Source organism: Paramormyrops kingsleyae, chromosome 22 (assembly GCF_048594095.1).
Source record: "Paramormyrops kingsleyae isolate MSU_618 chromosome 22, PKINGS_0.4, whole genome shotgun sequence".
Taxonomy (NCBI): Eukaryota; Metazoa; Chordata; class Actinopteri; order Osteoglossiformes; family Mormyridae; genus Paramormyrops; species Paramormyrops kingsleyae.
This window is the reverse complement of record NC_132818.1, coordinates 20,480,323-20,507,542: the sequence shown is the minus strand read 5'-3', so window position 1 is coordinate 20,507,542 and position 27,220 is coordinate 20,480,323. Positions and strand designations below refer to the sequence as shown.

Below are 27,220 nucleotides of genomic sequence, written 5' to 3'. Positions count from 1 at the left end.
ATGATGCCTCTTTTCTAACTGACTGTAAGATAAGAGAAAAGATAAAAAAGGCTCTGTTGTCATCGTACTTCCATATGATGAAATTTCGTCAACGTCTCTTCCTTTCGCAGCCCTAGTGAAGACCATAAACTGTATAAAAATGAAGATATAGACACAGGAAAGGATAAAGAAGTTAAGCAGAGGATTCTATAAATACGCAGTGAAATAAGTTACAAGTTGTGCTATTTGCACCTGTATTTACAATTTAACCATTTACAATATTTCCTGGAAAGCGATATGTTGGTCTGTTTGTGTCGGGGGGGGAAATAGACACGTACCAAGATGGTGGCACCTGTAGAGGCGCGGCTTGTCTGTAATGACTGTAAATGACTGTAGATCGCAGTGCTTACCTTTCCCTCTGCTTCACGTTGGGTAGCCCACAGAATCCAGACCAAGATTTTGTTTCTACCACCCGGTTGAGTTCTCTGTGACTGTGAGTCTTTATGCTCAACTGGTTGGCAAAAACAAAATCTTGGTCTGGATTTTTACTTTCTGGACCTGAACTGCCCAGCACTGCTCCTCTGCGCCTGCTTGTCCTGGCGGCCGCTGTGGCCTGCCTCCCCATTGGCTTACTGTTGGCTCAGGAGCCTGTCTCTGATTGGAGGATATGTGCTCTAGTCACACGCATCGCTTTCTACATTGCATGACTAGCTTTGGGGACATGGTGCATAGCGTGTGGAAGGCGTGTGAAAGGAGGATCATTCATGTAAAACAACATGCTTTCAAGGGCTTTTTTCTGCCCTGTGCAATCTGATGTCAATTTATTTATAATGTAATCTTATTCGATGAGCATAACATTTAATTTGGGCGAGATTTAGCATTGATCTCACCCTTGAAGGGGCTCACTGGGGGACCTGCCCTGAACTGGCTACACTCCGTGTTTAATTTTAACCACCCCTCCCCCCCCCCAAGTGAGTGGTTTTGTGACTCTTGGGCAGTAGGTCGCGTTGTAATGAACCGGACCTTTAATCCAGAGCAGGATTGTGGGCCAAAGGATATCTGAACTTTTTCCATAATAAAGAGCCCATTCCGTAATGAAGACCGAAGCATTCAAAGAGAGCAGCTGCTCTGATCGTCTCTCACTTTAACCTATTAGTGGATTTTAATGCTGGACTTTCATATATTAATTCCTCTTTAAAAACGGTAATGTTGAAGGAACATTCCTCTTTGTCAGAGGACATCAGACGTGACCCAGTCGGTCTGTAGCCGATCTCCCACGCTCCTGCATCTCTGAAGCTCTAATTGACGGTTGTGTCACACTCGCCAGCCCTGATGGGGAGGGCAGCGGGCTTTTTACGCTGCAGGCCTGGCCTGAGGGTGATTCACTGTGTGCCCTCCCCCCCCTCGCACACACTCACACGCGCACATGCCACATTCCGGACGCTCGCTGATGGTGACAGCTCCCAGCTTCTCTATGGGTAGCGGCAGCTATATGTCAGCTTTGACACCAGGGGGCGCACTGGTCACTGACCCACAAGGGGAGGGCGAGGAGACAATCTGCTCTGGTCAAACTGTCACTGGGCCCTGGCGCTCTCGAGCCGCACTGCTGTGTTTCACCACTGTTGAAGCTCCGCCTTTTCCATCTGCTGATGCTCCGCCTTTTCCCTCTGCTGAGGCTCCGCCTTTTCCCTCTGCTGAGGCTCCGCCTTTTCCATCTGCTGATGCTCCGCCTTTTCCCTCTGCTGAGGCTCCGCCTTTTCCCTCTGCTGAGGCTCCGCCTTTTCCCTCTGCTGAGGCTCCGCCTTTTCCATCTGCTGATGCTCCGCCTTTTCCCTCTGCTGATGCTCCGCCTTTTCCCTCTGCTGATGCTCCGCCTTTTCCCTCTGCTGAGGCTCCGCCTTTTCCCTCTGCTGAGGCTCCGCCTTTTCCCTCTGATGCCTCGATGCTCCACGCCGCTTCCTTTTCATTTCCATCTGCTTTTTTATTTATTACTTTTAACCAAATCCTGACTGTCTCTTCCTCCACCTGCCAGACAGACGTGGCACCTCGATGGGTTGACCCTCCCCCCCCCCTATTCCGGTGGCGGGGGGGGATTCTCAAACCATGCACAGTGCACATGGCCGCCACAGTGTGATTAACTGTATGCCTGTTTTCCTTTCCAGCTGATGCTGCGGCCTGTTTCCAGAAGCAAGGTAACCCCAAAAGGGTCGATTTGTTTGAAGCCTCAGTCCCGCACCCGTCCAACCCCCCCTATATGTCGCATGGTTATTGGACAGGGAGATTCTTAACAGTCCCTCCCCACCCCATCTTCAAGGCTGACCATAAGGGGGGAGGAAAGGGATGTATTTTAGGGCCCAAACACTAGAGGGAGCCCAAGAGAGCTTAGCATGAAGATAACCACAGAATCAAAAGTTTGTTAAAACTGTTAAAGGGGCCCTATTATGCTCTTCCGAATGTTCCATTTTCTTTAGTGTATTATATAGCCGTTTCCGCATATAAAAGTTCTGCAAAGTGTTAAAGCCCAATGCATGCACCAAAGGAGAGAACTCTCACCACAGAAACCACTCATCTCTAATCTGCCTGAAACGCCTCGTTGGAATTCCAGCCCTTACATCCGTGACATGGTGAGGTCACCTCATAACAGAATCCTTATTGGCCACCTACCTGCAAGGATCTGACTGCAGACTACAAGGCAGGCAGTATAGGGTAAGGTGACCAATCAGAGCACACTGAGCTCATCAGGGGCGGTGCTTATAGCTCTAACAGGGCATTTCAGGCACAGACATATATGTATATGTAAATAGAGATATGCAGTATGAGAAAAATGGTGTGTTTTTGGAAAACTGAATGAAGCATGTAAATCTATTCAAGTAGCACCCACAAATCACATTATGAACACTGAAAATTAGCGTAATAGGGCCCCTTGACAACAGATTGAAATACACATTTACAATTTAGAATTAGAATACTTCAGGCCCATCCATTTCTTTGTGTGCCCCCCCCCCCCCCCCCCCCCAGTCAAGTAGGTTCTGTGAAGGGGTGGGCTAAAGGCACGGCGATGGCGGGAGATGGACTCCTCAGCCCCAGAACCCCCTCTTCTCTCATGTCTGTAGCTCAGGGGTCTCAAACTCCAGTCCTGGGGGGGCGGAGCCCTACACAGTTTTTGGTTCACCCTCATTTAACACACCTGATTCAGCTCCTTGTGCTAATTACCACACAACTCTTGAGCTGAATCATTTGTGGTGGAACAGGGAAAGAACTAAGCTACACAGGGCTCCGGCCCCCCAGGACTGGAGTTTGAGACCCTTGCTGTAGCTGGTCTGCTGCTTCCCCACCTGCCTAAAAAAATACAAAAAAACATAAACCAGGTTTCTGTAGCCTCACTATTATTATTATGATATGATATTATTATTATTATTATTATTATTATGTACAAGCACAACATGTTTCTTTTTCACAAACTGATACCAAAGAAACTAAAGTCTAAAATTCCACCTTCCTGTGTTTCCCCCCCCCCACCCCCACCCACGCGCACCCCCGGATTCCCCCTCTCTCCAGACGCGGAGCGTGGCGGCGGTCACTTGATCTCCACGGATGACGCGGAGTACCCGCGCGAGTACCGCACGCTGGCCAATGGCACGCGGCGCTTCTCCAACGTGGGCCTGGTGCACACGTCCGAGCACCGGCACACGGTCATCGCCGCCCAGAGCCTGGAGGCCCTCGCCGGGCTGCCCAAGGGCGACATGGAGCGCAAGCGGGACGCCTTCATGGACCACCTCAAGAACAAGTACCCGCCGCAGCACCCGCCCTCGCCCTCGCCCTCCCACGGCAGCATGCGGGGGGCGCCAGACCGCATCCGCGAGCAGGTGAGCACACCCCCCCATGTCACATCCTGCGCCGTGAAACTCCACAACCCGAAATGATTCACACTATTCCCTGGTCATTCCTCCCAGAATAATTTAAAGAATGAGGTTTTACAAACCCCACCTTAGCCAATGGCTAGTCACTATGAGCTAGCTATGGTTTTTCCCTTGATCCCCCCCCCAATATTGAAAACAGAGAGGCTGTCTAAAAGTCACAATTAATTTATTCACCCCTCCAAACTGATGCCAAGTTCCAGTGTTTATCTGGCAGGCGGGACGGTAAACTGGGTTAGCCGATAAGGTCTTTCGGAATCGGTGTATGACCTCAGGATTCACTGAATGAAGGGAGGATAAACGGAGAGGGGGGCAGCCTTCATGGGGGCTTCGTACCCGGGCTCTGCTGCCACCCCACGCCCTGCTTGACGTCTCCAGCTCCATGCAGTGCCTCTGCTCGGTGCTCCGGAGGAGGAGGAGTGGCAGCACCTCCCCTGCGCTCCTTTGGGAGCCGTGGACATTCCACATTTCGCTCCCCTGAGCAAATTTAACCTTTCGCTTTGCCGTGCACAGACTATGATTTTTATTTCTTCCTCTCCGCTTACGGTCTGTCACCCATTCATCTCTTTCTCCCTCTCTGTCTCTCTCCCTCTCACTCCCTCGCTCTGCATGGACGAGCCACCATTGTCGTACTGAAGTGCCGGGTGAGGGAGCGAGCGGGCGGGAGCAAGAGTGAGAGACAGGTGGAGTCCGTGGTTGTCACGGCAACACTTCCCTTATAAGGAGAGCCGCGATATCATATTGCAAAGGTCAGACTGGAAGGGGGAGGAATAGAACCAAAGGAGAGAGAGAGAGAGAGAGAGAGAGAGAGAGTGAGGGGGGAGAGAGAGAGAGAGAGCGAGAGAGAGAGAGAGAGGCAAACAGATGTAGAAGGAAGAGACAGTCGTGAGTCGAAGCAACAGAGAACCTGCAGCAAGGTGAAAGCACTGCGACCGGCGGAATCCAGTGTCACCGCGGCAGTGGCACTGCGCTCGGCGGGAATGGAGGGAGGAGGAGGAGGGAACGAGACCAGGGTGGGGAGGAGCCGGGACCGGATGAACCAGTCAGTTAGCTAGTTAATTAGCGACAGCGTGGTGCGCTCGCTCATCGGCAAGGGGGGATTTCTGAACGCATTTGCCGGAAGCTTCCAGCGCAGGATCGGCGCCGGCGACGCTGCGGCACGTGCGATAGGCTCGCGTGAGGAGCCGCATCCGGACGCTGGCGTAGCGGGAGGAGAGTCCATGGGGGAGTTCTGGGACATGTGGACAGAAGGTGAGACGCACCCCCATGACCCCCATAACCCAAGCTGGCATTCTGCATGCCTTTTCCCGCGTTTTCTGCTGCTACAGCTGTCTTGGGTCCCCTGGTGCAGGATCAGCTGCGGGAGGGTGGGTGAGTGAATCGGGAGATGCAGAACCGTTACAGGCGGAGAGAGAGAGAGAGAGGGAGGGAGAGAGAGGGAGGGAGGGAGAGGGAGGGCGGGGATTGTCGCTTGCTTGGCATGCGGGTCAGGTACCACGCTGCTCTGTCTCTCCCCGCTCTCGCCACACGCTCCCGTCCCCCGGGGGGGGCGGGGGGGGGGGGGGGGTAGGGGTGGCTCAGATGCTCCTCAGCTCAGTCGGCGGCGCCGAAGACGTCAGGCATCCTGAGTCCCGGCCCGCGTCGCTGAAGCTTCAAAGTGCAGAGCTGTAGTCCCACCGCCGGTCGGGGTCCAGAGTTACGTCACCCGTGCTCGTGTGCTGTGTACCGTGAATGCCGTTCAGCGGTGCCGATATCTGCTGTTTACGTCAAGCAAGTAAAACCATGTGGCAGGTCAGGCTGGGATGGATGAATAGCTGCACCCCCCCATGGCCTTGGCGGAGTGGATTTGAGCCCAACATGACAATAAGCAAAGAACGGAAATTAATTTCTGGCTTTTTGGACGGTACAAAAACATCCCACTGAAACATCAGAGGTGGAGGTGAACAGAGGTCCCAGAACCAGCCTCAAATAGTTACTGGGGACAAAGAAAAACGAAAGAGGCGTACCTGTATCTACCTGTATGTACCTGTATGTACCTGTATGTACCTGTATCTACCTGTATGCACTGCCAGCAGCTGGGTACAGGTGCGTGTAAACGATGCAAATTACCCTGGTCACCTGAGTCTGAAAGCCCACCTCACCCCCACACCTGATTTTGGCTGAAAGCAGTATCAAGCCACCATATAAGGTGTTACCCCTTTGCTCCATTTGGGAAGGCAGCTGAGTCCATATGAGAGGAATACTGCATATAAGGAGTGAAGTTACTGTATTGTGCTGAAATTGTATAGAACATGTTTCTGGGGGCAGGTGGCCAGAGGAAGCTTGGATATGAAGGGCTTGGTCATGGAGGGGACCCTATTTCCATGTATTTGTATATCCTTAACTGGAATTTCTCCAGTGAGGTAATCAGACGTCATTCTGTATAATGGCATGTGCTGTAATTCAGTAAGTAAATGTAGCATAACAGCTTTTAAGGGTCAGTTTTGTTTAATAATAAGACTCATGCTCAGGTTGTGATCAGAAGGTCACCGGTTCGAATCCTGGGGTCAGCAGACAGATGGCACCTTGGGCCCTTGGGCCCTTAAGAAAGGCCCTTAACTCCAAATTGCTGCAGGCACTGGCTTGCCCTCCTTAAAAAGAATTGTCAGTCACTTTGGGATAAAGCTGCTAAATAAAATGAATAATATACTGTATGGGAGCAGAGTGGCTATGATGAAGATCCGGGCTGGGATCTCAAAGTGGGGCTGGGGGAACAGGGCAACAGCCTGGGCATCCTGGGTCCAGACGGCAAGATGGGGGCGGGGGATTTTCGGAGCATATGGCCGGTGTGGGACGAGAGCCGGATCCCTGTGAGACGTGGGAGCGGCGAGTGGGTTTTTGCACACGGTGAAATGCAGACACGTGGGTCTCCATGAAGGCGAGATGGGGGCGTGGCCTCCCGTGTGGACACGCCCCCTCTGTAATCAGAAGCTAAACAAAGCTCATGACCTCACACACACCCACAGGTCCAAACAAACACACCTGCGCTTGCAAGGCGCAGGCAAACGAGAACACGTCTTTGAAACAGGTCAGCTCTCCGCTTCCCTTAATGTTGCACACACATATCGATTCTTCCTTAATACTTCAGTATATGATATCATTGGAATATAGAAATTTTGACTCTGTCTAGGCTGGCTATCCCATGTCAGTCTGTGTCAGCAACCAAGCCTGACTCTGCTAGGATTATTTTTCAGGTGCAGTTAAACTGAAAAGTAACTGTGTTTATTTGCTGGTAATCCTCAGTAAAGATGTAGGTGTTGAGCTTAAGGTGTGCGTATTTAAGGCGCTAGCACAACACAGAGGGTGATGCCAGAGTTGATTTCAACAGGAAGCTCTGGTGAACTTTGGCCTCTTGGCACATGGTTGGCTGTGGAAAAACCCGGATAAATTATACCTGTAAACAATGAAAACCAGACAGAGTGGAAACATTTCTTCTTCAAAAAAAACATTCTACGAATGTTACTATGTAATACTGTTTATCTTACTGTATTATATGCTGCATTATATTATTGCTGTTTGTTTGTTAAAACGTAGGAAATGTAGGGTGAAGAATTGCTTACATGCTATGGTTGTAATGAGCGTAATTTATCCGTTTTAACAGTAGTCAAATTTGAAATGTTTCCAGTAAACCCTCTTACAGTAATGATAAGATAAATATTCTTCTAGCCAGGTTCTTCACAGACCTGTGTGGCATTTTTAATTTTTTTTCCCCTCTGTGCATTTCACTTAAGACACGCATGAAAGCTTTCATTTTTAAATTTGGGAATAGCTTGGAAACAATATTTAAATATATTTCCTCCCATGCTGAACATTCATCACAGTTTCTAAGTTCTTGTGACTTGCGTGACTCGGGAATCGTGCCCGCTAACTCTGTCACGCCAAAGCTGACAAGCGTGGGGAAACATTAGTTGGTATCCTAGGTAACCTTTGTTACTCTTAATACGCTGAACATCCTTTATTAATGAGTACATACTGTTCATTAGAGCATCTTTTATTGCATATGACGGTCCTGGAAATTTGTGTCTGCAGGACCTGCAAACAGGTCCTCTTGTGTTTGCGTTAACTTGTTTTCACTCCGCTCGGTTGTCATTGTTGTGAAACGTAGCACTGTGACCTCCAACTAAAAGCTTTTGTTTCACTTGTGTAAGGTGAAATAAGACCCGAGTGAATTGTGGGAGTCAGTGGGTAGCATTGTTGCCTTGCAGATGGCTGGGGGTTTGTTTGGGTTACATTTACAGGGTGACTCTGCATTCTTTTCAAATGCTGTAGGGTTCAGCTCATCTCTCGGTCTAAACTGCCTCAAGTTATTCAGCGGATGGTGTTGATAGTTCAGAGGTCTAGAGCTCTTCTACATTTGCGTATTGTCACGCTAGACTCGCTAACATAAGGAGGCAAATTGGACCTGTTTTGTCTTTTGGATGCCATGAAAAAAACCTGAAATAAGCGTGAGGGATCAAAGCAGATCCGGAAAATTGTTTTACAAAAATCTGAATTCATTTTTTCCCCCGCTCCACACAACAGGCTGAGGATAGGCGGTACGTTCTACCAGCTTCCTGCAGAATCTGTGGTATCCAGAAGAAGATTTATAGTAGAAGAATAAAGCTGAGGTTAACCTTGGCAGCCTTTACCCTCACCGTTACACTTGTCTTTAGTTTTATATCACTCCCGCCTTCCCCAAGTGGTGCTTTGATTGTTGGATGGTTGGTGTCGAGATCAGCACGCATGTCAGGGTGAGGGAGCACGTGCGATGGGGAACGTCCATGAACCACGCCAACGTTTCATGGGCCCAGATCTGTGCAATTCCACTTGTTGCTGAATCTGAGTGCAAGTCGACTCTGGACGAGTCCACTTGAAATGATGGTGGGGGTGGCCGGGGTTTGGCTGTGATTTGGATAGTGGCTTTAGAGCAGTGATTCTCAAGTGGTTTAGCCCTCAGGAGCCATTTTTACCTTGATCATCAAGTCACGATAAAGAACTTTTATATGTATAAGTAAAAAATTCACACACACGCATATATGCAGGTAATTTTTTTAACCATACATCCCACAACCCGCTGCAAATGGACTCCACCAGTAGAGAAACAGCGGCTTAGAGAGCGCAGCGAGTACGGCACCATCAACACAGTAATAACTACAGTGATTAAGAATGAAGAATGATGGCCGTAAACTGTGTGCGCTCCCAGCTGTGCGACGCAAATCTCGTAAATGCGCTGTCGCTTAGGGGTGGCGGCGGGGGGGCAGGGGGATGTTGGGGGGGGGGGGTGTGCTCGGTATTCTCCACGCCATCCTGGCTCTGTCGCAAAAGAGCTTGGTAATGTTAGCTGGTGAGGTGGACCAACCGAATCTGACATTAAACTCGATGAAGCTCTTTATTCCCCCCCCCCCCCAAGTTCTACCATTTTCTTTTCATCTGTCTCCATCCCTGTCTCTCTGATTTAATTGAAGGCCATTGTCAGACGTAGATGTGAAAATCTAACGCTCTCTCTCTTCCCCCCCCCCCCCCACTCTCTCCCCAGCCAAACTACTGGAGCTTTAAGGTCAGTGCTGTAAGTGGCAGAACTCTGTGTCTCTTTGTTTCTGTGTCTCTGTGTTTGTGTGTCTCTGTGTCTGTGTTTGTGTGTCTCTGTGTTTGTGTGTCTCTGTGTCTGTGTGTCTCTGTGTCTGTGTGTCTGTGTTTGTGTGTCTCTGTGTGTCTCTGTGTCTGTGTGTCTGTGTGTGTCTGTGTTTGTGTGTCTCTGTGTTTGTGTGTCTGTGTGTCTCTATGTCTCTGTGTCTGTGTGTCTGTGTCTCAGTGTCCACACCCCTGTCTGTCCGTCTGTGCTCGTCACTTGTACCTCCAGCATTTGAAGCTGGTTCTTTTAGGCTGGCATCTCGCCTGAGGGAATCTACTTTTTACACAAAGAGTGACAGATTCCCCATATCAGCATTTTTGGACCTTTGTAAATTCGACACCCCTGTTTTGTGTCGTGCCTCCATGTACTGTAGAACGTACCGGTCTTTAGAGCTGGGTAGTTGTGAGATTTCGTCCTCTGTGGTGTTTAGTCTTCGTGCCAGATGTTGATCTCCGAGAAGCCCCTTTGCATGCATTTCCTATACCAGTGTTTCTCATCCCGACCCTCTGGGACCCGCAGACTGTCCACATTTTTCCTCCTAAAATACTAGTGTACAGCCACAGATGCCGCAGGGTTCTTAAAATCTGGACCTGGATTGTAAATCCGGGCCTTGTTTTCACATCTCCCAGGTAGTTACTTTAAAAATGACTGATTCTGATTGGCCACAGAGGCTTCACGCCTGGCTCACAGGTAGCAGGAAAATCAGCAGTGCTCTGTTCTTGAGGACCATGATGTGAATAGTCCTGCCCTACTGTGTTCTACCCAGCACTGCCCAGAAACCTCCTTTTGGATACTGGTGTTTCCAGTGCATTTCCAGTGCACACTGAGGAGAGTTAAGACAGGCTGACTGCTAACGGACAAATTAGCTGTTAGTGAGGATTGAGAGCTCAGCAGGGCTGGCCTAGTTTGCCCTGTCTGGTCCAGATTGCCCTGTCTGAGTTAATGGCCGCTGCTCTCACGGCATCATGGCGAGGATGTAACATCCGCTAGCAGGCAGGTGTCAGTCTGGTTTGCACTGGCAAGTGTGTCGCAGCCCCTGCAATGCTGGGCCCCCTCGACACATGGTGAGGTGTGCAATCTGGGCTGTGGCCCAGCGGCAGACTGCGGAGGGGCTGTTGCACGTGTGTTACATCTCTCAAAAGGCATCCTGCTTAAAGGGGAGGTCCTTAAAACATCCGGGGACAGAAATGTGGATTAAATCTACCATCTATGAACTGCTTGTTATCACAACTAAGCCTTCCCCTTTAAAATAGAAATTCCCTGCAGTTTTGATTCTGATTGGATCTCATATTTATGCTGGTTAGAACATACACTCAGTTTCATGCAAATTTCAATCTTTATAGCAAAATGAGCTCAAGGGGAGTTCTACTTGCACAAAAATGTTCTGAGGGCAAAATGAAAAATGATTGGTTCAGAGAGATAACCAATTAGATTGTAGAGGAGGTGGGTCCAAGCAAGTAGAGGAGGCGGGACCAACAAATCAGATTTTTGTAAAACTCCCATGAGCGAAAAATTGTACGGACATAGTACCAAGATGGGTTTTGCCTTTGAATAAGAATAATAGGTATTACATTTATAATATTGGAAAATATTGGAACACATGTAGAATTGAATTTGTGTGACGCTGTAATAGTTACACACATTGATATGCGGAAGCATGCTGAAAACTTCAAAACCTCATAGCAGATGTGGATGAATGTGACACGAAAAGCAATGTCTGTAGAACTCAAAACCTCAGCTGGCCGTGGCTGCCCCATGCACATTTTGGGGAGATCATTTCCGTTCAGAGTGCCGACGGTTTTCCTGTGGATGCATCTGCAGATGGACGTCACTTTGGGCACTTTGGGTTTTTAAACCCTGCTTTTTAGATTGGAAATACTCCTTCAGTTTTAGTCAATATCGTTCCCCAGGCCAGGATCCTGTGAAATAGCATTATGAAGTCAGATAAAGAAAGTAATTTTCCCCCAATCCCTCTTTAAAAAAAATGTTCTCTGTCTGCAGGCTTGATTTTGAAGTGCTCATTGAATTTGCATATCTGATTCCTACGCATCCATTTCTATAAATATTCATCCGTCAGCCGGAGACTAATATCCAATCAGCACTGACAGGGGAGCGTTTTAGGCCCCTCCCACTGTGAATATCCATTGTTTTGGAGGTTGCCAGGGGAGATCCAGTCAGAAATACATAGTGTTCCAGCACAGTACACTATGCACTGGGTTAAGTGTCCTGTGTCACCTTAGGGTCCCTGTGGTTGTCCCTAAAAAAACAAGCACTTAATGTGACTTGTCTCAATAAAACATTTATTTGAATAAATTCAAAGCTATCCATTGATTTATCTTCTATGCTGCACATCCAGTACTGTGTGTATGCGAACCCCACACACAGAGCCAGGGTTAGGAATCAAACCCACAACGCTTTGGAAGAATAGCAACTAAGTGATGCCGTGCATTGTGGGTAAAGTGAGTGCTAGCGACTAGGGAATGATTTATTTCAGTTGGTAGGCAGATAATTTTATCTGAAGTTGCACTGAAAGCTTACAATTTTACACTTAGAAAAATACAATTCACACCCCCCCAGCCAGAACACTTCAGGGTAAGAACTTTGTCCGGCGGAGTCTCCAGGGGCTCGAATCGTTTGTCTGAAGATGAGGCGCGTGCCCGCTGTACCTGCTGCTTACCGCCCCTCCCGGGTCTGTGTGCCCCTGCCTCCTCTTCAGGTGGCTTCCAGGGAGACGCTGTGGTCCTCGTAATCCCGTCAAAGCTCCGCGGGGCCCCGTGCAGACAGGCGCACCCCCCCCCCTTCTGCCTTTCCCCCCATTATTAATGGAACGAGGGTACCCCAGCTCCCCGTGTTGGGCTGCGTTTGTGCCTAACACGGTTGGTGCGTGAGAAGCAACGCGCACCGCTGCTGAGGAGCTCTCCCTTCTCCATGGTTACCTGCAGACTCGCTTCTTCTCGCACTAGAGAGGGAAATCCAGAGCTTAGTGTGTAAGTTACGCTTCGTTCCAGTAAAATCTTGTCTGCTAGAATGAGATTGTGTGGGTGTGTGGGTGTGTGGGTGTGGGTGTGGTGGGGGGGTTGGCACTGTTACCTCACACCCAGGGGCACTGCTAGAGATTTTGAGCCTCATTGATGCACATTATGTTGGGCCCCCAACCCAAACCAATTCAGTTGTCATCCAGATTTTCTTAGGGTCCCTGTCATTCAGACCAGGATTTTGTTTGTCAACTAATTCAGTACTCCGTGTCTGTAAGACTGTAATACTCAACAGGTAGGTTGCAACAAAATCTCGGTCTGGATTTTTACTTCCTAGACCTGAATTATCCCCCTCAGCCTGTAATTCGGGGATCTGGATTGCACGATTGTTTGGTTCAATTATGCTGGGATTTGTGAGTGAGCAAAAACATGGACTGGCTTGAGTTCTCCTAGGATTGGCTTGAGAAACTCCTGTAGACCAGCGTTTCCCAACCCAGTTCTCAGGGACCCCAGATGCTCCTCGTCTCTGCTGCTGAAGACCAGCTTAAGAAACAAGGGCGCAGCTCATCCTTTAGCTCCACCTGTCCATCCTCATTCAGAAGGGGCCAGTCGGCAGGTTGGGTGAGACTGGCGCCTAGGTGTCGCGTGACCTTTACCCCCGTGGATGCGCAGAAGCGGCATATACAAGCACCTCGATTTACAGCTGCCATCAGGGAGCTAGAAATCGTCTAGCATGTGGGCCAAATCGATGGCAACGTTTTATCTACCCCACGGGTGTGGGATGATTCATGCCAGCCATTATTAAATCCCTCTGTTAAGACAAGCAAGGGGTCCATGACGGCTGAGGGACAAAAGGAAAATGGAGAGGGAGCTTTTAAAAGGCTGTGATTTTTCATTATTTCTTTTTTCTCCCCATGGTGACTTACTCCACAGAGTAGAGGCACAATGCACAAGATGACAGCGCTCTGGGAACAAACCGCGACTGAAAAGATGACGGGAGAGGGAATAAAAAAAGGAAGTCTTTTTGTTGTGTGACGTTTCTGCACTGGGGGTGTCAGCGTGTCCGTGGGCCCGGGGTGGCCGTGGAGAGGGTGGGGGCGTGTAAGGAAAGGGGGGCGCTATAGTGACGCGACGGAATTGGACAGAAACCTGTAGGTGATCACGCAGCGAGGATGAAAAAGAGGAGAGGTAGCTGGAGAGACGAACTCGAAGCCTTCTAGCTGTGTTCAGACCATTGTTTCTGACGATACACGGTATTGCGCTCTGGAAAACCTGTCACTTTAAGATAATATTCCCCGCATATTAACTAGGCACCTTGTGTTGTGTTTAACCGTTTCCTCAGCACTGCCAAGAGGCTCATAAATGGGATTTAAGAGACTCTAACCCAGATACTGTACGTAACATACCGAATAGGATTTTAAAAGGACATCACTGTTTAGGTACTTCGCTCTGTCTCTCTCTTTCACTCTCTCTCCCTTCCTCCACATGTCATTACCTTCATCCCTAATGGGTTGATGTTGAGTGCTGGTGCAGCCGAGCGGAGGCGTGGTATGCGCAAAAAGCCCCAGTGCATTATGGGAGCGTCCCACTACCTGCTCGCTCAGCCACTTATCTTGGTAATGCTGGCTTGTGGCTGATGGCAGTGCTCTCCATTGATGACTGACACCGATTGTTTTCCTTCGTAGAAGGTCCGGCTTCTTGGCCTTTTAAACACTGCGATTATGCGCGCCCGTGTTTTCACCGTCTCCTTGAATCGACCGCCGTCGATTTGCCGGCTTCTCACGTTTGTATTTCTGGCCGCCGCGTGACGGTGGTGCCATCGAAGTCAGATCGTTAGAAAGGCCCGTTATTATGCGCGATCATGAAACGCTTCGGCGGGAATGAGGATCGTGGCGTCTGCGAAGCCCGCCGGGGCCGCGGCCGCGCACATCTGCTGTGGATCGTATCCGCTGAGACGTAATTACTGATTTTCGCAAAGCCTTGTGGCTGCGCTGTAATTTCACCATTCTGCTGTGTACAGTTCAGGGACCGTGCACTACCGTGTTTTCTACAGAAATGATGTGAAAAGTCTGGTAGGGATTAATCGGGGGACATGCTAATAGAGCAAGCTTTATTCAATGTAATCCCGGCCTGGGAATCTCACACATACATACAACTTTAATATCCATCTTCCATAGCATGTATCTAGCACATTTAAAATGAGTCTGCAGTCTCTCCCAGTCGTCTCAGAGCACAAGGCTAGGAACACGTTGGACAGGATGCCAGTCACGGCATACATACACAACAGGAAATGTGTTTTTTGTTTTTGTATTGATATATTGCGGGGTTGTTTGGAGGATGCCAAGCCTGTTACAGCAGCCTGTTACCTGATGTCTTGCAGTGATCAATCACTCTCATGTTTCTTGTTTCTTTTCCGCTCTCACGCTCGCTTCGCTCGCCAAAGGGCCCAAGAATTTTTATGCACTTTTTCCTGATTAGATTTCCCTAACCCCCGCCACGTGGAAGGCTTGACCGTACCTGGAGGAAGGAATCGTGTTATCCAAATTGCCCAAGCATACTCCAAACGCTGGGACAGAGCTGGGATTCAAACCCTCAGCCCTGGGGGTGTGAGGCCAGCATACAGCTTATTCTTCAATGTCTCAGGCTTATCTAATTTTCCGCTTTCGGCTTCAGTAAGAAAGAAGGCAGTGTAATACAGACTGACCATTTCCAACCACGGTGTAGGGAGCCTGTTATTGAGGAGCTGATCTGGGTTAAACCAGAGAGTTCCTGAGCATCTGGAGCGTCTCTGTGGTGCCCCTCCCTCGCTCCCTCCCAAGCCACCACTGAAGAGCATAGCTATTCTTTGACATGTCTCCTGCTCCAATGTAAGACCATCCATCCATCCATCAGTCTGTCAGTTTGCTCTTCCATTCTCTGTGGTATATCGTGGACTGGCCATCTGGTATACCAAGCATTTTCCTGATGGCTTTGTGGGCTGGCAAAATTCATCGCGGGCTCAAACGATGGGGCCAGTCGTGAGCATGTATATGTGATGAGCCAGTCTTGGGCAAACGTCCAGGGCCGATTCTTAATCCCAGTTCACTGTAGATCTGAGACGTTGCATCGAATAACATTATTATATTGAGTTATCAATCTGTAAGATGTCACGTGAGGTATGTCTCGTCTTCGGGGTGCTTCACACAGCTCTGTGTGCGTGGCTGCGCTGGAGGCTGTGTCGCATTAATGGGCCGTGTTGGAACGACAAATCTTCAGAGAAAAAGCAGAGAGAGATGGACAGCGTTAGCTGATGCCGCAAATTTCTGCAAAGAAAGAGGCCTGGGATGAGCTGTGTCTTTTGCCTGCAGACGTTCCTTCTCCGGAGGAGTCTGGCACAGGCGCTTATAGCAGTGAGCCTTCCTGCGGTTCTAGCAGATAGCCTTCCTGCGGTTCTAGCAGATAGCCTTCCTGCGGTTCTAGCAGATAGCCTTCCTGCGTTACCGCCTTCCGTGGCCAAGGAAGTCAAGCAGCGATGCAGCTCGGCCGTTTTCGCTCGAGCTGTAATTCTGACTCGCCGACGGGTCCTCATGATGAATCATGATCATTAATGGTGCCTAAAATATGGGTGTACCATTCTGGGGGTAGGGAGGTCTGATGCAGAAGTGTGCCAGCGTTTTCAGCTGCTTAATTGAGTAAACTGGTGTTTGTTGTGTTGCTAGTGCCGGGTTGCCGGGGTAACAGGTTTTGAAATTGCATCTGTCCTCTTGTGCTTGACACCGGCTCCACTGGTGCAAAGCCACACCCCCGTTCATGAGGAAGGCGACCCTGTGCAGCCAGCGATGTGCGGCAAATCCCCGGAAGGTGCCGTCCTTTTGGTGAAACGCCATCCGGGGAGGATGTGGGTTGGGCACGGTAAGATCTGCCTTTTTCGGGGCCTGTGGTTTTCCCTGCATCCCCTCCCCCTTCACAATCCTGCTTCATATTTGGGTTACGTGCTGAACCTCTGCTCATGACTGTCCTGTCAGTAAGTGCCAGGTTGTTACGGAGATGCCCCCAGACTGTAGCCTTGCCAGGGCAAGCAGGCCCTTTGATTTTGGGCCTAACTGATCACAGGTTGAGGCCCCTCCCCTCTGGAGCCCCCGGCGATTCATCAAAGCGGCCCTCCTGATTCGGGTCCGGGGGGTGGGGGGGGAGGGGCAGGGGTGGAGTGGTTCGGCCATTAATCTTCCCCTGAACCGCAGACAGAAGTCGCTGTTCTCTGTACCTGGTCAGGAGCCTGAGAAAGCTATTGAACCTCTATATGGACATTTTTTTTAAATGCTCTTTTATTACTCCTGTGGTGGTGATGCTTAGCGCAGCCCCTTATGTAGCATTTATTACAGTTGCATTTCATTCTTGGCTCAGTGTGTAGCCTCACACTTCCAGGGTTGTGGGTTCGAGGCATTCTCCTTCAATGAATGATCATTTGCCACATGATTTTACACTGGGTCCTCGCCCAGCCTACAGACAGCCAGTTAGGCTTATTTCTGTCTTTTAAATTGCCTGTTCTGTGTACATTTTTGTTCCCTGTGATGGACTGGCATCCCGTATAGGCAGCTATTTGCCCTGCCCGCCACCATGACCCTGCTCTGGATAAGCCATAATGAATGCTAGAAAGAATGATGATTTTATTTGCAGTTGACCTACATACAACACAGTTCCTTTGCTGTTTGAAAGAGTAATGAAAGAAGGCATCAGAAAATGCTCTTCTGTCAATACTGTGCCTCTGACCCTGCGGTGGATGGAGTCGTCATTCTGCTTTTGTAAAACCCAGCTGTGATTAATTACCGAACACTTTCTCGGGTGTGAACATATTGTCATCGTAGAACGTCGCGCGGTTTCGAAAGCGCCCCCAATTGCTGCAGTTCTGGCACTTGAGAATTAAATGTGCCTCATTCTCTTCCAAGCCGTCTGCCGTTCGCTAAAACAGCCGAAATGAACACAGACTCAGAGAACAGCCGCGACGGTCCCGTGTGTCCATGGGAAATTACACTTAAACGCATAATTGCGTTTAAATCAAAACAGACCGCTTTGATTCTGCCCTCTCACGCATGATTGCTTCCTTGTCTCAGAGTGAAAACATGCGGTTCCATTTGGACGCCCCCTGTCTCTGATGTTGCCACTGCGGACCCCCAGCACCCAGCCCAACATACCAGGAATGGGCCCCCCTGCCTGGACCCAAAGACACCATTATCTGTCCTTACATGCTCATATGCGCCCCCTAGTGGCTCCTCCTCCCTTATGAGCCGCCCTGGTAATGGTGGGCGGAGTCTAATGTTCAGACTCCAGCACCCTTGGTGCTGAGCAGGTTGTGAAGCATAAATGAAGGATTATGGTCTGTTGGTTCCCAAACTGGAGCAGTGTTTGTTTTGGGGTTTGGGGGCGTCCAGAGACAAAGCCAAATGTCAGATATGAGGACTGGGCCAGACGTAGCACGCACTCCGAGGCAGCTCAAGATGGCGGACGGCCGCGGGACGCAGCCCCACCCGCTTGAGGGCCTCCCTTCTGCACAGTGATGGGTCTCCAAGGTGACGCGGCGAAAGGCTGTTTTATGGGCTATTAACCAGAGGGGGAAAAAAGCAGGATTTACTGAGAAATTGCAGCAATTTCATGACACTTTAGAAGGGAGAGTGGCAAGCGAGGGTCCCTCCGGCTGTGAGCGGTTGTCCTGCCGCTGACAGGGGGCTCATTATGGGGGATTCGGAAGGGAAAGCGGCCAGAAGCAGAAGTCTGGGAGTGCGTTAATTAAGAGCGACCCCCGTAGGCTGGAAGGTCTTCCACAGTCTCACGTCCTCTCTCCTGGTGATTGCCTGTGACCCCCCTTGCCCCCTTAAGTTTTTATCTGTGGAGGGGGTGCTCGTAAAATCATAGAAACGTTGAGAAACGTGTCAGGCGCTACAAAAATACCAGTCATTCTGAGAAGAGAAACTTGCGATATTTGCGATCTTTGCCGCGGCCGTTTCAAATCAAGGTTGAAGTATCTTCATAGTATCTTCATAGTTATCTTCAGCTATATGGCCATGAAATTATGATCTGGTTGGCCGTGCAAGAAACAGTTATAAATAGAAGAGAAATATGACGACGTGATTTACTGAGACACAGAAAGGGCCCAGACAGAAAAATACAGTTAAAAATATAGTTTCTAAAATGCAGCTGTGCACCCCAACAATGAGATGAATAGGCAGGAAAATTCTAGAATAGACTTTTGGTTACAATGTTATGATTCTGGGGTGGCACAGTTTTGTGCCAGGGTTCGAGTCTCCACCATGGTTCCATGTGTGTGGAGTTTGCATGTTCTCCACGTGTCCTCATGAGATTTCCTCCAGGTTCTCCGGTTTCCCCCAACAGCCGAAAAACATACTGAGGTTAATTGGAGGAACCAAATCGCCTGTAGGTGTGAGTGTGTGAGTGGATGATGTGGGAGTGTGAGGTTGGTGGCCCATCCTGGGATAGGCTCCGTACCTCCCACAACCCTAAATAGGATAAACAGTTAGAAGATGGATGGATGGATATTATGACTCCAGTGTAGAGAGGGGGAGGGATCCTTCAGGAGATCCAGTCTTAAACTGGGAGGGGCCTATTTGTTCAGTTTTTAAGCCTTACTTTCTTGTTGATGGTGTTGAACTCCCCCATTCCCATATCTCACCTGTATTTCCCAGTAGTCAGTGTGTGCTGACGATTACTGAGGTCTCCATTGCGTTTTATTTCATTCATCCTCCTCCTGCTGTGGCTTCCATTCAGCTTTCCTGTCTTTCTCTTGCTCTTCCAGAGCCGTAGTCCACGCCACTCCCAGTCCACCCAGTCCGGCCTGGCCGACCAGGCTGCCAAGCTGTCCTTCGCCTCGGCCGAGTCACTGGAAACCATGTCGGAGGCTGACATCCCCCTGGGTTTCAACCGCATGAACCGCTTCAGGCAGAGCCTGCCGCTGTCTCGCTCCGCCAGCCAGACCAAGCTACGCTCCCCAGGTCCGTCAGAAAGACAGGGAAAAGCAATCGATCCCCACAGCGTTGTGGGTTAAACACCCCTACGCTCAAATGTCGTCGGTCTCCCCGATTCAGACAGTGTTTCTATCCTCAGTGTTAAATACAGAGTGTAGTTTATCATAGTTGGCAAGGGAAGCTTATTGAGAGTTTTAGTACAGATTTGATGTGAACGGGCTCATAAATCTAGGGTCGAAACGTTCAGTGAAGGGCTGTAAAACATCCCATAATAAGATCGAGTTCCAAGGAAGCAGGGAAGGGCAGAGATGCCATTCTCATCTGCCGTGCCTTTATGACCGTGCTGTGTAACGACGGCTCTTTCTTCCTTCTACAGGCGTGCTCTTCCTGCAGTTCGGGGACGAGACACGGCGGGTGCACATCACGCACGAGCTGGGCAGCCTGGACACGCTGCACGCGCTGATCCTGCACATGTTCCCCCAGAAGCTGACGGCAGGCATGCTCAAGTCACCCAACACGGCCATCCTCATCAAGGATGAGGCGCGCAACGTCTTCTACGAGCTGGAGGACGTGCGCGACATCCAGGACCGCAGCGTCATCAAGATCTACCGCAAGGAACCCATCTACGCCTCATATCCTGCCGCCCACCTGGCCAATGGGGACCTCAGGGTGAGAGGACCGCGAGCCTCATCGTCCCGCTCCCCGGTTGGCGGCCTGTCACCTGTGGACAATCGGCTGGTTGACTATGATCGTCACGTTTTCCAGATCAGGGTGGGACAGGTTTGCCAGTCAGCGGATAATTAGTAGCACGCAATAAATATAATGTTACTGCCAAGCTTTACCTGAAGGGGGCGCTCAACTTACTTTGAGTCAGTACATTTGCATATCTGGCTTTCATTCAGTGAATTTCAGGCTTCGATTCAGTAAATTTCCATATTCAGCACAATATCTGAGCTTTTACTCTTTCTGAGAGTTCGTCAGGCTGTATGACTCACCATGGATGAGATCTGTGAAGCGTGACCATGGTTCCTGAGGACAGGGAGGGTGCCGAGTTTTTAAGAACCGTATCGCTCATCGGGGCCTGTGCTGGTTTGAGTTCCTCTCTCGGTTCCCCACTGGCTTGTTTCCGACACGGCGTGTTTTGTCCTGTGGAATGGATTCGTCCCACCCCCCCAGCCCCCGCCCAGTCACTCCTGAACATGTATCCTAATCCGGGAAATGAACTCTTCCCTTTTTTAACAGCTAAATTGCTATTGATGTTTCAGCCGCTCCAATCTGAATCCGCCATCAGGTCTGCGTATACCTGGCCGTTGTAGCTCAGTCTTCTGCATCGAAGACCGTCCTCTTGGGGGGGGGGGAGGGGGGGTCATATTCAGTGGCTCACCCTAATGCAAGTTGGAACCTGCTGGTAAAAATATGAAAATTGGCCTAAATTAGAATCAATATGTCAATGTTTTATTTTGACACCAAATAAAAACACACATTTTTTAAAATCATTATCTTTAATGGTTTTTCAGATATGCCTACTGGAGTACCCCCTGAACCGATGAGCGGGGGCCTCACTTTCAATCCCACGGTCCATTGTCACCGTTTCTTGTGGGATCTTATTACGAATCTCCTTTTCTGCTTTTGAAGCTATATTTTGTTACCTAGGTTAGTAGGGTTTTTTGTAGACTTCTGGGAGAAAATTCAGGGTGAAATGGTTTTTTTGTCAAACCATTGAAATTTTTGAAAGTAATATGGACAAGGTATAGGCTTCCAAAAAGGATATTCTGTTTTTATGAAAACAATATTTAAATATTTAACATTTCTGGACAGAAATTAAGTTAACTGTGAAGCATTCTGGCCCATTTTGTACACCTTCTTCCAGTCAGTGTTCTGTACCTGCTGGTACATCGATACATTGCTGCTTGGTTCAGAGGAACCGGCACAGCGCCCCCCACAGGGCAGTCGGCCAGTTACACCTGGTCCGGCCGTGTTTGGCATGTTCCATCAGGGACAAACTCCCCTCCTTCGCTGGCATGTGCTCCCTTGGTACAGTCTCTGCCAGGTCCATTTTTGATACATGCTACACGTTAAGCGAGGATAATTTGGAGTTGGTTGGTGTGACAGATTGAGTGAGAGCAAGGGAGGGAATGGTGGGGGGGGGGGGGGCAGAGCGGTGCTCTGTTTCGTGGGGAGGGGGGGGGGGGCTTGCCATGGGGCCACTGAGAGGCCAGTGAGATGAATGTTTTATCTCATCAGAAAATACAGACTTGTGTGAAAGTACCTCATGTCCGTGGAAAACCAGCTTCTTAGTTCAGAATCCTTTGATTAAAGATATGGGCTTTATTTCCAAATTATACACTACAGGTCAAAAGTTTTTGCACGCACTGAGATTTTCTACATTTGCTTGTTACATATGCTAAAAATACACTCAATATTCTTCGCTGACAAATTCACCATTTGAGTACCTTTATTAGCAGGAAAGTGTCATATCTTTGATTCATCATAGTAACCTCCTCTAGCAGTTATAACAGCAGAGAAAAATCAAGGCATTCTTTCTATAAGGGACATTAAATACTGCTCTGTGTCATGGGATGAAACAGTTAACTAGTGCATTTAAAGTTAAAGGACGGCCTAGAATGTGACTATGACATCACCACACAACCAGTTAACAGGATGTCTGACGTGCACTGTTACATACTCTTTCCATGTTATAAAGGAAACTTGTTTTATTTGGCTTATATTTTCACTTATAGTTGTTCACTCAACTTTCCAATGATTAACAAGAATAAAAAATCTGCAGTTTATGACGTAAATGGAAAAGTGGTAAAAACCCCATGGTGTGTAAAACCTTTGCCTGGTAGTTCGTTACGTTTAGGATGATGTTGCGTTTAGCATTAGCATATGCATGCGATGAGATAAAAGCTGGTGCACGTGCAGTACGTTAACGAATGGGAAGATTCGTTAAGAGGTCAGCGGCAGCACAGCGGTTGAGTGCCGCTTCGTTACCGAGAAGCAGGAAACCTACACAGGCTGGTGAAACCTGTGCCACGCTGCTATTTAAAGACGCCTTATTAGGAACGGCCCACGCTGCGCCCGCTATCCTCCAGAGTTACGATAGAGATCTGCAGAGTTTCAGACAAAGTGTTCCGAGCGGCGCCTGTGTGCCCGCGAGCCAGACGAGGGGATGAGATGGGAAAGCAGTGAGAAAACGAGAGTTCAGAAGGTGACGGATTATAGGGGATCGCAGAAGGGGGCGGACCGACTGATGACAGTGATGGTGATGATGGCGTTAAGAGAGATGGAAGGAGAGACCAAGGGCAATGTGGGGAAAAGCGATGTCTGGCAGGTAATGGGGTGCAGAAATCCTAGCAACAAAGAGCCGGATGTAGAACTAGGGGTGGGTGACTTATCGAATTGTATTTTTCACCCTTGAGAATAGGGAATATATGTGCGGAGACACATTTCAGTAGCGTGAATTGGTTTGGTTCAGGGTGTCGTGATGCTCTTCCCTCCCAACCTGCAGGGGGTGCTAGTCATGACACTGGAGTGGAAATGAGGTGTTAGGCCAGCTGATTGTCCCCCTTTAGAGTGTTTCCGTGGTAACCTCCAGCTGTGCACTGTTTCAGAGGGAGATGGTGTACACCTCGCGGGAGTCCTCACCAACACGTCGCCTAGCCAGCCTGCCGTCCTCCGCCTCGCCCACGTCCGGCTCGCCGTCACGCTCCCGCCTCTCCTACGCCGGCGGCCGACCCCCCTCCTTCACCGGGCAGGGACACCCACAGCTGCAGCCGCCCCCGTCGCACGGACACCACCACGGCATGGGGCACCCACCCGGCTCGGGCCTCTCACCGTCACCCAGCGCCATCCTGGAGCGGAGGGACGTCAAGCCGGACGAGGAGGTGTCGGGGAAGAGTGTGGCGCTGCTGAAAAGCGAAGGCCTGTATGCCGATCCCTACGGCCTGGTGCACGAGGGCCGGCTCAGCATCGCCTCCACGCAGGCCCTGGCCGCCATCGGCGACCCCTTCGGCTTCCCCGTCGCCGGGGGGCTATACCGCCGTGGCTCTGTGCGCTCGCTCAGCACCTATTCCGCCGCTGCCCTGCAGGGGGAGATGGAGGACGCCCTTTACAAGCCCGGTGGCCCCCTCTACCCCGACTCCTATTCCTCCACGCTGGGCACAGGATTCCGCTTGGGCCCCTCGTCGCCCCAGAAGATCTCCGACATGCAGCTACGCGGTGAACGGGACTCATACTCAGGGCCCCCCAGCCGGTCCTCACCGGTGCGGCAGACGTTCCGCAAGGACTCCTCCTCCGTCTTTGTGGAGAGCCCCAAGTCCCGTCCGGGCTCCAGCTCCGAACCGCTGTGTGGCCCCGGGGGCCTGGGAGGGGACGGGGGTCGGGGCACAATGGGCTACAACTCACCTTTGGCTGGAAATGAGACGGAGACACGGTGAGGCTTCTGGGGGAAGCTCAGCGGGGTGTGTGTGTATATATAGACGTGATTGTATAAGTGTGGTTATTTTATGACCTTTAACCTTTGACCTGTGTGTGGCCCCGCCCACATCTGCCCTGTGTCTGTTCGCTGCCGCCCCCCAGGGAGCGGATGGAGGCGATGGAGAAGCAGATCGCCAGCCTCACAGGGCTGGTCCAGAGCGTCCTGACCAGGCCACCGGACAGTGACAGCACGTAAGGGTCCGCCCCCACTTCTGCACACGCCCCCCGCCTCCTAACCTCCCCCACACCTCCTCGCGTGATGATGGGTGCTCAGGTGGCCCCTAGTGAAGCCCTGGCCTGTGGACCTTGACCCGCAGATGCAGCCTGCTGCGCCTCTGCATGATGGCCGGCTGCCCCCCCCAGCCTGGACTGGGAATCTCACCGCCCTGCCCTTTCTCTTCCAGCGAGAAGACCGAGTCCACCAGCGACGGCTCGGCCACAGGAAGTGAGTGCTGACGCGCTGCGCGTGACGCCCAAGGGCGTTGGTCTGTTGTGAGGGTGTGGCTCTTCCCACCTCCTTTGTTCTTCTTCTTCCTTCTCCACCTCTATTTTGCATCTCTCTCTCGCTCGGCCCATTTCCCTTCCCCATCTCCTCTCTGCTCTCGTGTCCCTTGGTCTAAGCTTTTTAAAAAAAATCTGTCAGTCTATCTTTGCAAAAACACGCACTGTCTGGGTGCACAGAGCGCAGGTTTAACTGGAAGCCGCCTTGTACGGCGCTGAGGCCTTCAGGCAGGGTGTGTAAATGAGAGGAATACGGAATCAGTCACTTGTTGCCCGCTGCCATAACTATGATTACAGGGTTGACGTCACGACATGAAAGTAATGCCTGCAACTAAAGAAAAAGTATATTTCTATCGGAATTAGATTGCGAGAGACGTGAACCAGGAGAAAGCAAAAACGTGGACAGTCTGTTCTAGAACTCCACCCCTCATTCCAGATTTCCTACAGGAGACCACCCAGGTCTTCCCTCTAAAACCCAGGTAGAAGTTTGTGATCAGGGTTGTCAGGGACTAAGAATGTAAAGCAGTTCTTGGCTTCTAATTATTCACTTGCCGCCCCCCCCCCCCCCCCCGGCCCCTTGGGTTTGGGGCCGCATTGCAGTGACCGTGCCTTTGTCCGGTTACGTCGTTTGAATTTTCCCCCTAATCCCCAAGTCCTGATTTGTTACATACTCTATGAGCATTTTATGATCTGTGTGCTGTGTAGTTTCGTTACAGAAACCAAATTTGTGTCAGTTTCATCGCTTCTCTTTTTCGAAATTGCAACTCGGGCGATGCTGCCACTGGCCCCGGGGGGGGGGGGGGGGGGTGGCTCTCGTCTTGGGTCTGGGCCGAGCAGACGGGCGAGTTTCCATCTCATTTCAGCCGGATGGCTTAAAAAAGAGAAGCGCCCATCCGCTTTGGCGCCGTGGCCAGGATGTACCCGATCCCCCATCACGCCTTACTTTGGTCGTCGCTCACGAGAAATGAGGTCTTTTCCGGCGTGGCGTGATTCGCTGTAGCGAAATACCATCCCAGTAGCCGGGGAGGGGCTCCAGGTTTGAGAGGTGCCCCAGGTTCAAGTGGGAAAGGGATTCCATGTACCTTTGTAGTCCTGGTCCTTCACAGTACTTCTGTGTGCATAACTAAGCAGTTGAGGTAGACAGGAAGTGGAGTCTTTAAAATGCAGTGCGTGGTTCGCTATAACTGTTTGCGCGTGACTCTGTGCTTATCCGCTAACCACACCCCCCCCCACCCCCCGCGGCTCTTCTCGTTTCAGCTCAGACACCGTCGGCCCCCCTAGCCCTGATGCCCCCCCCGCCCAGAGGAGCCACACAGGCCACCACCGTCACCCGGTTGCAGATGCAACTGCACCTGCACGACCTGCGGCAGAACGCCAGTGACCTGCGCGATCAGCTCTCCCAGCTGCGCAAGATGCAGGTCAGTGGTCATGCTACCACGGTGACCCCCCCCCACCACATGTGATCCCTCCAGCGGACACCGCCTGTCCCACAGGATGAAATAAAACACACACAGGGATGATTCAGTTATTTTTATATGACGCATTTCACAACAGAGTTGCCCTAAAGCGCTTGGCGAGAGTGTGTGACAATTACTACGTCATTTATACAAAATCATGCATGAAACAGGGAAGCGGGAAAGAAAGAAAGCCAGAAGACAACGGAGGAGAGGAACCAAAAACTCCCCCGGGCATGCTAACGTTATATGAGCTCCTATTAATAACAGGAAGGTGTAAACTGTGGTGCATTACTGCAGGTACTGTGCGAGAACCCATTAGCGCAGGGCTCCCTCCGTAACGACATTCGGCCATGTTGGTTCGACCGTGGATTGCAGGTTTAATCGAAAGCCGGCTCATACAGTACTGAGGCCTTGAGGCTGGATATATAAATGAGAGGCTGTGCCGCTTGTCCCCCTGGTGCCATAGCTATGATGACAGGTTTGACATGACCACATGAAAATGATGCCGGCGACTAAAAAAGTACATTTTTATCGGAATTAGATTGCGAGAGACGTGAACCTGGAGGGACAGCGTCAAGTAGGGCAAACGAAAACGGAAAGGCTGATGGGTTACAGAGCTGCGGGGATTTTAATTAAGAGTCGCTTTTATCTTCTGAGATGTTAATAGAGTAACGATACGAACCTCGCGCTCTCCGGAAGCCTGTTGGGTGGTTATCGGATGCAAGCTTCCCCCCTCCGGGAAAACGGAGTTCTGTAGTTTATAGGGGGCCCGCGTGGTGCGTGAGTCACAGAGCGAAACCGGCGTTCCCGATTGCGTCCCGGGGAAGAGCCCGCGGGCAGCATCCCGGGAGGTCAGGAAGGGTGTGGAGGACACGTCCTGAGAGTTACGGGGGAGCCCGCTTTGGTTCGGAAGGTAATCGGCACCGCGACGATGGCGGGGCAATTAAGCCGAAGAGTCCGGAAGGCCGAGCTGTGCTTTTTGGGCCGGTGAATAATGGATGCAGAGCATGAATAATATAACACGGTCAGGTCTGGGGGAGCGACTACGTTATGCTGGGTAGGGGCAGCTGCCGAGAGCGTCGGCACCAGGCAGGGGGACGGAGGAGTTTGTTACAAATTACCCGGCTGAAGCCTGCTGCTTGGCCCAGGGTCATCTCTCGCTGTCTCTCTCTCGCTGTCTCTCTCTCCCTGTCTCTCTCTCCCTGTCTCTCTCTCGCTGTCTCTCTCTCTCGCTGTCTCTCTCTCGCTGTCTCTCTTTCGCTGTCTCTCTCTCTCGCTGTCTCTCTCTCTCGCTGTCTCTCTCTCC

The 27,220-nt window shown here is 50.6% G+C and overlaps 1 protein-coding gene across 16 annotated transcripts in view; it reads left to right on the top strand.

Annotated features, from left to right (window-relative positions):
- The window catches only part of srcin1a (SRC kinase signaling inhibitor 1a), a 101,592-nt gene that overhangs the window by 47,017 nt on the left and 27,355 nt on the right, over positions 1-27,220 (top strand). For 8 of the 16 annotated variants that reach the window (XM_072705305.1, XM_072705306.1, XM_072705301.1 and 5 more), the window contains exons 2-10: positions 2,142-2,171; positions 3,538-3,845; positions 9,451-9,480; positions 19,309-19,504; positions 19,854-20,146; positions 23,092-23,912; positions 24,059-24,148; positions 24,274-24,401; positions 25,715-25,875. In XM_072705305.1, coding sequence (XP_072561406.1) covers positions 2,142-2,171; positions 3,538-3,845; positions 9,451-9,480; positions 19,309-19,504; positions 19,854-20,146; positions 23,092-23,912; positions 24,059-24,148; positions 24,274-24,401; positions 25,715-25,875 — 2,057 coding nt within the window. The other 8 variants (XM_072705313.1, XM_072705308.1, XM_072705303.1 and 5 more) reach the window with 6 other exon arrangements.